The sequence below is a fragment of the Sorex araneus genome, chromosome 4 (assembly GCF_027595985.1).
Source record: "Sorex araneus isolate mSorAra2 chromosome 4, mSorAra2.pri, whole genome shotgun sequence".
In the NCBI taxonomy this organism is placed as follows: domain Eukaryota; kingdom Metazoa; phylum Chordata; class Mammalia; order Eulipotyphla; family Soricidae; genus Sorex; species Sorex araneus.
This window is the reverse complement of record NC_073305.1, coordinates 9,130,118-9,142,878: the sequence shown is the minus strand read 5'-3', so window position 1 is coordinate 9,142,878 and position 12,761 is coordinate 9,130,118. Positions and strand designations below refer to the sequence as shown.

Sequence of the window (12,761 nt, the reverse complement as noted above, 5' to 3'; positions counted from 1 at the left end):
TCAGTGCCCCGACAACAGAGAAATATCGCAGAGCTCCTACGCTCGCTCTCCCTTCCCCACAGATGCAGTGAATCCCCCTCTCTGTGTGCATTGTTTCTCGACACTGCCTGGCTAGGGCTCTTCTCCCTGGAAGCCGTGCATTTCCCAACCTCTGCTTGCTTCGTTTTTGCTCTCAGGGCATTTGACACCTTAGCTAAAGCACTTACTACCACAGACAGCTCCTCCCCGCCGAGCCTGGCTGACGGGCTGGACACAGGCGGCGGCGGCAGCATCCACGTCATCAGCAGAGACCAGTCCACGCCCATCATCGAGGTGGAGGGCCCCCTCCTCTCGGATACTCACGTCACATTCAAGGTGAGCGCGCCGCACCGCTGCCCTGGCACCCCGCCTGCGGAGGAGGGGCTCTGTCACAGCCGGCGTGCCGGCAGGTCACCCCCGCACGTGCCCTCCTTCTGCTGTTAGCACCTGCTGCCCCTCAGCCTGTCCCACACACAGTGCCACCTGGCTCTGAAGGCAGCCCTGAGGCGTCCTGCTCAAGGACCCATGGCCACGGGCACTTCTGGGCCTGCCTCGGCGAGTCTTCGGTCAGCGTCACCTTGCAGGCAGCGGCCTCATTCCCAGCCACCACTCTTACCCTTCCCCTCTTCAGCAACAAGAATACCGCTGTAGCACTGTTGTCCTGTGGCTCATTGATTTGCTTGAGTGGGCACCAGTAACATCTCCATTGTGAGACTCGTTGTTACTGTTTTTGGCATATCGAATACACCACAAGGAGCTTGCCAGGCTCTGCCGTGCGGGCGGGATACTCTCGGTAGCTTGCCGGGCTCTCCGAGAGCGATGGAGGAGAGTCAACTCAGGTCGGCCGTGTGCACGGCAAACGCCCTACCCGCTGTGCTATGGCGCAGCCCAGCGAGAATAGATCTCGGATAGCCTTGAGAGCGCTGCTAGGGCCCGGCGCTCTCCTCTCGCCTGCTCTCAGGACACTCGCGGCTTCCCTGGAGCCCTCCCAGTCTCGAGTTACGAGTGCGAGTCTCCTTTGCCCCTAGAAAGCTCTACCGAAAGAGTGATGGGCCGCCTAGGAAGGTCGAACCCTGCTCTTAGATGCCTGGGGATGCACAGGAAACAGCTCCGTGGGCACTTGGTTCTGTGCCCTTCTAGACAGTGGAGTGCCCAGAGCCCGGGACTGGTGCCCAGATGGCCCTCAGTGCGCGCCCTGCCTGCTGTGCTGTCCTCCCGGCCCCCGAAGCAGTGTAAGAGTCTGCTCTGCACGCAGGCCGCGTCCCCGGGGTCGTCACCCCTATCCTAACTGGGAAAAACAAACCCAGGATTTTAGCATCAGAGATGGTGACGGTGCTGCCACGATTGTTGAAATGCCACAGGGACTCGTGGTGACAGACAGAGCCATTCTCTGTCCCGCCAACACCTGTCCCCCGCCCCCTCCCTCCCTCAGCTCACCATGCCCAGCCCCATGCCGGAGTACCTCAACGTGCACTACATCTGCGAGTCCGCGTCCCGCCTGCTCTTCCTCTCCATGCACTGGGCCAGGTCCATCCCGGCCTTCCAGGCACTTGGGTGAGTCATCTCGTGCTCTGCCCTCTCCTTTCTCGGGGGTCCGGAGGGTGCCCGAGGGCTCCGCTGGGAAGGCCTGATCAGTGGCCCAGGGCAGAGGCCCCGGCTGCAGTGGGGGGCTCCCCCCGCCCTCTGACTCTGCGCCTGGAACCCAGGCTGGGCGTGCAGTGGAGTGGAGGGCAGGAGTTATCCTGAAGTCTGGAGGGGGAGAGGGGAGGGGGGAGGGCACTTCCGGCGATGCTCAGGGTTTCCTCTGGGCTCTGTGCTCAGGGATCACCACTGTCGGGACTCAGGGACCACATAGCGCGCCAGGGGTTCACGTGCAGAGCCAGCACCCTGCCTGCTGTGCCAGCGCTCGGCCCCACGTCCTGCAGCCGGCTGGGGCGCCCCAGTCAAGTGGATGCCTGCAGGGTGCCCGCCAAGCTGTCCTGCTGCGCGTACTGCCCAGCGCAGGACCGGCCTGTCCGGCCCCTACCTCCTGCCTGCGTGTCTAGTTTCTCCCCAGGGGGCTGCAGGCCCAGTGTCCCGGGAGACCCAGGGCGGGCTCCTTGCAGCCTCTTGCCAGCACTGCTGCGAGTGAGAGGCTTCGAAAGCTGCTGATTGTTGGGATCGGAAGCAGTGTCTCGGGGAGGCCATAGCGCCCCCTGGGGCACAGGAACAGTCGAGCGTTGTGTAATTTGGGGGTATTTGCTGTTTGTTCACTTAAACGCGCAGATTTCCGCTCGGATGCTCTCGGGTTTATTTTTCCCCTGTAAAAGGGGCAGGAGGTCAAGTCATTCTGGGGGGCTCTTGCCTAGGGAATTCCTTTGTACGGGACTTGTTTGCCCTCGCGGGCCTGCTAGTTTAGCTGTGTGCGGATAGTGCAGGCCCCAGACCTGCAGGGCACGTTTTCTGGATCCACTTGTTTCCGCGGGGCTTGGAGAAGTGCCAACGTCCTGGTGTCTGTGTCCCTAGGCAGGACTGCAACACCAGCCTGGTGCGGGCCTGCTGGAACGAGCTCTTCACCCTCGGCCTGGCGCAGTGTGCCCAGGTCATGAGTCTCTCCACTATCTTGGCGGCCATCGTCAACCACCTGCAGAACAGCATCCAGGAAGGTAGGCCGGGGCCGGGCGGGCGGCCTCACAGCGCCCGAGGGAGGGTCTCACACGGTGCCCCCACCGCTGCCAGGGGCCTGTCTGCGGCCTTCGGTAGAATGAGTGGGAAAGGAAGAAGAAAGCTAAGAGCCGGGGCAGCTTCCAGATCACAGCTTAGGTGTCCATCGTCACGACAGAGGACCCTTCTGTGTGTGACCTCACCGACTCTCACACCCTAGAGAAACTTCTCACCACATTTGGAGAAACTGAGGTTCCCTTGGTCTGTGCCAAGTGAAAGAACACGTAGGAGGGTTGGAGCATCAGTCCGGCCTGGGGGCTCGGGGCCCAGTCACCGCTCAGCTCTTCTCTCGGGAGTGGGCAAGCGACTCTTCCCTAGTACGGTCTGCGGCGGCGTCTGGTGGTCCAGGCCACGTCAGGGTGGGAGCTGCCCGGGGCGATGCGGCACACAGGCGTCTGCAGGGCGCAGCTGCTGCGCCCGGCTTGCTTTCTAGTTAATTCCTTTGGATTCTTCAACTCCTAGAACACTTTATTGAATTTGTTAGATTGTTCACAAGCTTTCTTTCTTTCTTTTTTTTTTCCCTTCTGCTCACGAAGTTTTAGGCTTTATTTAGCTGGTTGTGACACCTTCAGTAAGATATCATCACTGTATCACTGTCATCCTGTCGTGCATCGATTTACTCGAGCAGGCCCCAGTAACCTCTCCATTCATCTCGGTTCTGAGATTTTAGCAGCCTCTCCTTACTCGTTTTTCCCAATGATTGGAGGCTCTTTTAGGGTCAGGGGAATGGGACCTGTTATTCTTACTGTATTTGGCATATCGACTATGCCACGGGGAACTTGCCAGGCTAGTAAGATATCCTATGAATTAAATCGTTTAATACAAAATTGTTTGCTCGACCAGAAAAGGTAGGCATTTAATTTGTATGTTGGCAAACATTTATTAGTGCCCGCAGGCTTAGAAGACCTGCGTGCCGATGAGAACTGGCGTCTGGGTCTTGAGCAGAGGCACGGAATCACCTGCCCGCGCCCAGACCCAGGGTGCCGCCACGAGCCACGGGCTCCGTACCGAGGCAGACGGTCGAGTGCAAGAGGTGTGGGACTCGGGTTCGTTGCCTGCAGCTGGAAAACGAAGCTCTTAGCCATTGTCAGATATCTGGGGGTGGTTGTTGTTTTGTTTTTTTCATTCAGAAGTAAAATGATTCCATCTTCGTGGCCTTCGCAGCAGCTCGTGTTCCTTTCATGAGGGTGTGTGTTCTTCATTCCTAGACAAGCTTTCTGGTGACCGGATAAAGCAGGTCATGGAGCACATCTGGAAGCTTCAGGAGTTCTGTAACAGTATGGCCAAGCTGGATATTGACGGCTATGAGTATGCATACCTTAAAGCTATAGTTCTCTTTAGCCCGGGTAAGATATGCCATGGGGACTCACGAGCGTTCCCACTGTGTCTACTGATAATGCGAGCGTTACCGTTGTCAGCACACGCGCAGGAAAGAGGCCTCGCCGCGTCGCGACCGGGCTCTCCTCAGGCAGGGCGCTTTCAGGCCGACACAAGTGACATTCGTGCGTCCGTCAGTCCTTGCCTTCAGGGCTTTCATGCTCACAGCTGGAGGAGCACTTGCGTGGCCCGTGGGCAGCCCCCGGCCCGTCCTGGCACTGTGGTGAGCGCCACATACGGAGCCTGCGGGGCCTCCTTCCCGGCACTGCTGGGTGAGATTCTGTTGCCTTCAGAGTTGCAGAGGAAATCCCGGCCGTACCTGACCCGGTTGACCAGAGATGGCCTCTCTGTCCTGGGCACAGCACTGACCGTGTCACACTGCATGTACGAAATAGAGGGGCAGCCACTCGTCCTTTTTTGTATCGTTTTGCCCTGTGCAAATCCTCAGGATGTGTGATCAGACCCAGTAAGACCTGCCGCGCACTAGTGTCCTGCAGCCTGGGGGGTCTGGCCGGCCTCCTCAGCTGGCCCCTCGCCCTCCTCCCGGCCTCTGTACGGGAACGGCAGGCCCGCTCGTCAGAGTGACGGAGTGTGTGGAAAGCCGTCGTTTCTAGCTGTATGTGATCATCTGAAAACCCATTTTCCAGAGTAGTAGGAAGTCAGATGCCCAGAGACTGTGGAGGCCGGCGTGGCCGTGCAGGAGCCCGCCCTCCCCTCCGGGGACCCTGTAGGCTCTGACAGTGGCCGGTCCGTCAGCCTGACGCGGAATAAGTACCGAGACGTCTGCAGGGGCCGGAGAGCGCCCGGAGGACTGAGCGCATGTTCTGCATGTGGGAGCCCTGGGTGTGACCCTGGAACATGGTCTCCGAGCACTGCCTCGTGTGCCACCCCCCCCACCCTCCAGACTCCCCCCAGAAAAATGCTCAGGCGAGGCTTTCTGGATATAAAGGGAGCCCGGGGGCATTCTTCTCTCCCCAGATCACCCCGGCTTGACCAGCACCAGCCAGATTGAAAAGTTCCAGGAAAAGGCACAGATGGAGCTGCAGGACTACGTGCAGAAGACCTACTCGGAAGACACGTACCGGTGAGGCCCGGGCCCTGCGGGCGGGTGGCGGCCTGTCCTGCCCTCTGGGGCTGGGACGGGGCCAGCACCCCGCCCTCCCTCGTCCAGTAACATGGTGTAGGGGGAGCTCCCAGAGAGCAGGGAACAAACTCGGCCCCCTGGGCGGCACCCCCGGGGAAGACGAAGTTTCCAGTCACAGAAACCAGGTCGGACCCCTCGAATCGGAGGGGGGGGCCCTAAACTGATTTTTAAAAGTCCCTTTATTTGACTGACAATTCCTTTTTTGGCTTCTGGTGGTTTTTTTCCTTTCTTTGGGGTGAGGGTCGGAGGTTTGGGGGTGGGGGAGCACCCAGTGGGGCTGAGGAGCTGCTGGCTCCCTGGAGGGACCGTGTGGTGCAGGGGCCGTGCCTGGGAGCTGTGTCCTCCCCGAGGCCACACCAAGGGGTGACGCGGAGGCCATGCGGTGCCTGGGGTCGAACCCAGAGCCTTGTACGTGCTGGGCCTGAGCTCCCGCCCTCTGCGCCGTCTCGTCAGTCCTGAGCACTGAGTCGTGTTGTTAAAACGGCCGTGCGGGCAGATTTGGAAAGGAAATTTCTGCAGAAATGGGGCAGAAGAGAGTCCTGGTGGCTTCCTGCCGGAGGCTCCAGCAGTGTCTGGACTCCTGCCAAGCAGATTCTTTAACAGCCGCCCCCTCAACATAAGCCCCGGGACAGAGGTGGCCACACTCTCGCCACTGGTTTTCCTCTGTGCCCCCTCTGTTCACCGGGGCCGTGGGCTTGGTCCCCGGCACGTGGTCCCTGGAAGCACTCCCCAGAAACCACAGCTTTATGCCCCAAAAGCAGGGTTCGCCAGAGCAGGGTCAGTTTGCTCTGGAATCCTGCAAGATCTCACTGTAGACTCCCTGCAGCCCAGGAGGTACAAGAGGGAAACCACCCCACCACCCCCCCCCCCCCCCGCCCCGCCACTGGCGGAGCCCTTGAGAAATCTCCCTGGGCCCCCACAAGGCAGTTCTTACATTACCACTATCCAGAGAACTATTGTTCCTGTTTTATGTATTTGCTTGCAGAATTTTGTTTATAATGGAAATTATAAAATCCAACGATTTTGTAACTTATTTTTTCACCTATTACAGTAACCATATATACCCATTTCCCAGGGCTAGGAACATGCAAAACTTTCCTTCTTGGAAATCATTTTTTCCTCTGATGCAACTGTAGGTGGTTCCTGGGCTGGTCTGCTCTGGAGACACATGTGGTAGCCTGTTCTCTTTTGATCGCTACGTGTTGCTCTTTGCTGGGCACCGGGAGCGTCGTTATAAGCAGTGAGAGGTCAGCGACTACAGCCTGCAGCTGACCTGGGTTCCGTCCCTGGTGCCCCATCTGGTCCCCTAAGCACCGCCAGGAGTGATTCCTGAGTGCAGAGCCATTGCTGGGTGTGACCCCCAAACCAAAAATTTTTAATTAAAAAAAGTGAAGGGAATCTGTTTGGACGCACGTCTTCAGACTGCGCTTTGCAGTTTCTCCCGTGATGAACTGCACGCAGCAGTTGTTTAAGCGGGCGGCTGGCGGGTCTGCTCGGTCCCGTTCCGAGCAGACAGGGCCCTCGGCTGCTGCCAGTCTCTGATGGGCCTCCCCCTCCAGGTTGGCCCGGATCCTCGTCCGCCTGCCGGCACTCAGGCTGATGAGCTCCAATATAACGGAAGAACTGTTTTTCACGGGTCTCATCGGCAACGTGTCCATAGACAGCATCATCCCCTACATCCTCAAGATGGAGACCGCGGAGTACAACGGGCAGATCACGGGAGCCAGTCTATAGTGCCCTCGCCGGGGCCGCAGGAGCCTCGGGCCCGGACCCTTGCGCACTCACTGATGGTACTTTGGTATGTGCAAATATGTCCGATGTGTTAGCCATTTCCTGCCTGGTTTCTTCTCTGTTAATCCCAGAAAATAGCAACTAAAAGACTAGTAGGATCACTTCCTGCCGTAAGAAATGTTTTAATGCCTTTTGATGAAGTAGCAGGTTTTGGAACAATCTTTTAACTCAATTTGTACTTAGAAATTCTCAAAGGGCAAAAAACGCAAACAGAATTTTATAATATCAGAGACTAGTATTAAAACTAAAAGAACCTAAGAGAACAGTATGTGTGTATATATATTAAAAATGTCCTTGGAATTAATAGCTACTAATTACCAGGGTAATGATATTAGCACTTTCTAAGCACTTCTTACCGCTGGGGATGTCACAGCGTCTTGCCTGTGCGCAGGGCAGGGGGGAAACTGTCTTGTGGAAACGCTGACGATCTCTGTGAAAGCCAGTAGGGGCAGGAGACAATCATTCTGTGTGAGGGAGCGCAGGCTCCGTTCCTGTTGGGACGCACGCACTGGCGGTGTTGGGCTGAGTTCCCGTGAGCAGGGAGAACTCGGCCTGTCTGCAGCCTGCAGGAAGCGGGCGCTCGGCACCCGCCCCGGCTCCCGCCAGGCCGGAGGGCGCCACCTCCCCGGGGCTCCCCTGATGACGGGCTTCCAGGATCGGATTGCAGCCGCCGGAGAGACCCCAAGGCACCCCCTCCACATCCGGGAGACGGCACCTTCAGGCCGGCGCGCGAGGTGGGCGTTCTGAGCCTTTGCACAGAACTGCGGAATGCGGCACGGGGCCGGCGCGTGTGAGGGCCCCGTCCCCCAGGAGGGACCTGCTGCGGCCTGGCCAGCGCCCAGCGAAGCTGAGAGCCAGGTTTGTGGTGACTGGCCGGCAGCCCCCCAAGCCACCGTCCCTTGGGCCCAGCCTTTGGACAGCGCAGCTGCAGACGCCCGCTCCTTGGAACAGCCCCCCGCCCCTCTCTCCCCGGGGAGGGAGGAGCTAGAGGAGAGGGCAGGGGCAGTGTGGCCGCGGCAGTCGGGCGCTTCCTGTCTGTTGAGGAGAGTCCAGAGGGGCCCGCCCAGGCCCGGGCGCAGCACTTTATGGGGTCAGTGGCGGAGTGGAGGAAGGGAAAGGGCCTCCGGTCAAGGCCCCTTTGGAGCTAGAGGGAGGAGTGGGGGGCCCGTGAGCGAGGGGAAAGTCACGCTTCTCTCTCTGCCAGCTCACAGCGGTGGTTTTCTAGGTCTGAAGTGGCTGAAATGTCAAGTGAAGACAAAAGCCAGAGCGGCGGCTTGGAGCAGGGCCGCGGTGTGCTTGGAGGCCGGAGCCTTGGAGGCCGGAGCGGGGCGCGTGGCGGTTCCCGTCCTCCCTCTCTGCCCCGAGCAGCCCCTCGCACACACACCCCGCCGGCACGTCCGAAGGCCCGTGCCCGCGCCTTTCCCGCCAGGCTCCGGGGGAGTCCCAGAGCCTCGGGGGGCTGAGCAGGCACCCAGGGGCCCGGGCTGTGCTGGGGACAGGTAATAACCAGCAGGATGCTGAGAAGGCTCAGACTGGGGCGTGCCGGGCTCCCGCACGCGGGCCGAGAGGGCTGGCCCTAGCGCGGCCTGTCCCTGCGTCCCTTCTCTGGCAGGGACTAGTTCAGTGGCCTCCCCGGGCTCGACACCCATTAGTTTCCAGATCCTTCTTGGCCTTACTCTGAAGTGACCTTTTCCTGAAGGATCACGTCCTCCTCGCCCACGCCTTGGACTGCCGTCCCTCCCGCTGTTGTCAGACTGCCTGAGCGAGGCCCCCGGTCCAAAATTCTTCCAAGGGACCGCAACCAGTGCTCAGTTCGACTTTTCAGACACTCAGTGAAGTCAGACTCGCCCTCTGCCCCAGGGCAGTAGCCTCCCTGGCCCCGCCTCCCTGCTGACGCCCGCCCCCCGCTGATAATGCTGCAGCTTTTGTTGAAATTTGTGGAAAATAATGGGACAGAATCAGATACTAGGACAGGAAGAGGCTTAGAAAACGACCAAATTACTTAAGCAAATAGTACTTTTTTACTGTTATTCCTGGGAAGTTTTTTAGGAAGTACCTTAACATCCCCTCATTCGAGATGTGTGTGTGTCTGTCGGGGAGGGTTGTGTTATTTATTATCTGACTGAGGCTGTTGTTGGGGGTTTTCTTTCTTCGGGTTTTCATATTTGGTTTCGGGTGATGTTGTGTGTAAGACGCGTTCTGTGGCTGCCCTCAGAGGGCCTGTCTCCTTGTGTCAGTATTAAGTGGAGGGTCTGGGCAGCGCTTGGCTCCCCGACTGTGGCGGCAGCTGGCTCAGGAGCCGAGGGATGGCGCCACCCGGCATGCAGACTTGGCCGCTGGGAAACGGGGTTCTAGCTGGACGGAGTGCTTTCACTCCAGGCAGAAAGGGGGGAACCGTGTACCCGGACCTGAGAGGGGCCAGAGCCTGCCCAGAGCCTGCCCAGAAGCTGCGTGCCCATTCCCAGTGGAGCTGTTCTGTGTGCGGTGGGCCGTGGGCGACATCTCAGTGTCTTAGCCCAGGTCTTGACAAGTGTCACTTTTGACCAGGCGCTGGATTGCGTGGCTTCCGGAATGCTCTGACTCAGAGCCTGGCTTCTACGGCCAACCCCAGCCGAGAGGGTGGAGTCTTTGGTCCACAGGGTCTGGCCTCCTGTCTTGAGCACGTCTGCGCGTCCAGCCCTGGGTCCCTCCCGAGGCCCCGTGTACAGACCTCTGGGCCGCCTGACTGATGAATGTATGTGTGTTTATAGCTCGACGAATGTACAGTGTATATAACTTATGTGTACATAGGTGTATATTATGTATACAGACATGTAGCCATGTACCCAAACTTCCCTCACGGTGGAGTGTATGATTGGGTCGCGCGGGGCGATGCTGTGGAGGCCCCGAGCTCCAGGGCTGGGAAAGGCCGTGTGTCACACGCTCTGTCAGGGAAAGCTCGAGACAGAAAAGGCCCTAACAGGATGACACTCTTCTCTGGGGTTAAACGGGCCAGGCGCTGCAGGGGTGCAGTATACCCTCGTGCCCCGACGAGCTGCCCCGCCAGGGAAGGTGTGCTGGGGGGACCCCCTGCCGCTGACTCCGAGCGGCGTGTACTCCTGAGAGCAAACCAAGTCTAATGCCAGTTGAAAACCGTCACCTACCAAGTATTCTTCCAAACAAGCATGAATGTGGATGGCCAACTTACGGCATATAAGCTACAAATCCTAAATTACTTTGCTAACTGTATCGCATGTGAGTAAAATCTACTACTTAACTCCTTTCCGTAAATTAGGTATTTTTTTTTCCCAAAATTAAAATTGCGTTTTTAACATGAAGATGTATGCCCTTAAAGCTACAGATGCCAAATTTTCCCCGTCCAGATGTATTCTGATGAATTCCCCCTAATCGGGCTGAAACTGAGACACGGCCCTCGGGAGGCAGGGCCCCGCCCTGGTAAGCAGGGCCCGACCAGCGGAGGGCGAGAGCTGGCCGGCAAGCCCAGCGCGGAGCGAGCTGCAGACGCCCACGGCCACCGTCGCTTTTGTGCTCCGTGAGCTATTGAAAGGTTCCCAGCCGCCTCATTGAGACCATAGTACTCAGTGCCTTTGTGAGACGTGGGTCACTTCTCCCGCCCTCCCCGCCCCCGATGGGAAGGAAAGCTCCAGCTGTTTCTCTGGCCTCGTCCAGCTGTGATTGTTCGACCTTTCCCGTGTCCCTGCCTGTCGCGACAATCGCACTGTTGAACACAGCTTTCCAGCTGAAATACAAGCGGAAGCACCGCAGACTTCTTCCTCTGGGGCGCTCTGTCTTAACAGCAACCTGAGCATTAAACTGTGAGCTTACAAAAAGCATCCTGGGTGGGGTGGGGGCGGGCGGGGGGGGATTTGTAAGACCCAGCTGTACGTTCAGTTAAGAAGCCTTAACTGAAATTTTGGTGTTTCCATATTTATACATACGGCGTAGAAGAAACATTGTTAAATGCTGGAAAAAATATTCAGCAACATTTATCAAATGACAGACTTTGATAAAGTTTAATCTTTGGATAACATTGGGAATAAATAGACTTTACATTAAAAATGGTTTCCTTTAGGAGAGTAATTATTTTACTGACCGGAGCGTTGATGACGCAGACGCTGCCGCCTCTCCCAGCTCAAGTGCCGGGCTGTCTCCTCACAGCCTCTCTGGTCCCCGCTCCCGTAACCAGTGTTCAACTAGTTTTATAACAGAAAAAGCTGCACATTTTTCATAGTACAGACCAGTTTTTACCTGTAGTTGGGACCTCTGGTAAAATGTAGCTGCATTACAGCTCTTTTGAAAGATGTCTGTTAAAAGGAAAATTCATTCAGGTGTTGGATTTTCTTGGGACCGTTTCTGTAACCTTTTCCCTTCACAATATATTGTTTATGCCATTGCATTTTAATTCCAGGTTTAAAATCTGTTCAAAGCTGTAGCTTGAAATCAGCTTTGTTTATGTGATGGCATTTAAAAAGAAAAAAAAAAAAAGCATGTTCTTTTTAAACTGAATTTTATATCTAATCATTGTCTTCAGTCCTGAAGAAGAATTTGCATTGTTGTGTTTGTATATAGAGTATTGCAGTGCATGAATTAGCTTTATGCATTTTATTAAATGCTGTTTCAATGTGGCATTACTGTTGTGGCTTAATACTACTACCTAAACGAGGTTTATACTATTAAAAGTGAATTAAAGACTTGTGCGTCCTGCTCATCACTCCTCCACTCTGTAGTGACAGTGGCCAGAGCCCACAGAGGGCTCCTCCTCGCTGGCCAAGGGACGGACCCTGCACGGCCACACGCACCTTTCTGAACCGAGCTGGGGGGGGGGGGGGCAGACGTGGGGCCAGAGCACAGGGGCCGGGGGACCCTCCCGAGAGGGTGGCGGCTGTGGTGGTAGAAACGCTCAAGCTCTGAAGTCACAAACAAGGTAGTTGGTGTCTCTGACCTCTGGCTCTGCCGCCGGGTGAGCACTGAGCGCAGGAGTCCAGAAACCCGCCTGATTATGCCAATAAAAAGAAACCACCAATAACAGAGAAAACTCTGCCTCTAGAGGCGCCCCTGCAGGCGCCGATCTCCAGAGAGGGGGTCCAGGCAGGCCCTGGGCTGTTACCGCCTGTGTGGCCCCCACGTGAAAAAGCCAACTTCCAGCTTACTGGGCTTGATGACCGCCGTGTCCATCCACAGCCGCCCCGGACCCTGTCCCACGGGCGTGCAGGGCCTCTGCCTCCACCCTGCCCCGCAAAACAGCCCCCACCCCGCTTGAGGCCACTGACTGAACCACACCCCAGGGACAGGGCCAGCCCCCCAGGTTCTGCGAGTCCCGCACATGTGACCAAGCCACCCTCTGGCCTCTCGGAGCTGAAGCCCGAGGACCTCTCCTGGGCCGGAGAACCAGGCAGCCCTCAGCCACCCCTGCCCGTCGTGAGTGGACACCGGGGCTGTGTGGGGGTCCCACAGGGGCCATCCTGCCCACTAGACCTGCCCCCGGAAGCAAGGCCGCCGGTGAGCGCGGGATAAGGCACTCTCCTCGCCCGCAGCCAGCCCTGTTCAAGTGCCCGCGCTGCACGGCCCCTGGACAGGCCCGAAGCCCACCCAGCCCCACTCAGAGGCTCGCCAGGAAAACAGGAGCCTGATGGGGGGCGTCCACCCTGCAGCCGCAGCCCAGGAAAAGGCCTCCCCAGCCCTCGCCACCCCGCGGGCCTCACTCATACCAGGGACGCACAGCCGTGCC

The 12,761-nt window shown here is 57.7% G+C and overlaps 1 protein-coding gene across 4 annotated transcripts in view; it reads left to right on the top strand.

Moving 5' to 3' along the window:
- Positions 1-11,724, top strand: part of NR2C2 (nuclear receptor subfamily 2 group C member 2) — a 79,825-nt gene extending 68,101 nt beyond the window's left edge. For 3 of the 4 annotated variants that reach the window (XM_055134265.1, XM_055134267.1, XM_055134266.1), the window contains 6 exons: positions 177-354; positions 1,451-1,572; positions 2,524-2,663; positions 3,930-4,067; positions 5,077-5,182; positions 6,802-11,724. In XM_055134265.1, coding sequence (XP_054990240.1) covers positions 177-354; positions 1,451-1,572; positions 2,524-2,663; positions 3,930-4,067; positions 5,077-5,182; positions 6,802-6,976 — 859 coding nt within the window. In that variant the 3' untranslated portion in view covers positions 6,977-11,724. The remainder of the gene's footprint in view (positions 1-176; positions 355-1,450; positions 1,573-2,523; positions 2,664-3,929; positions 4,068-5,076; positions 5,183-6,801) is intronic. The other variant, XR_008629717.1, reaches the window with a different exon arrangement.
- The last annotated feature ends 1,037 nt before the right edge of the window (positions 11,725-12,761 follow it).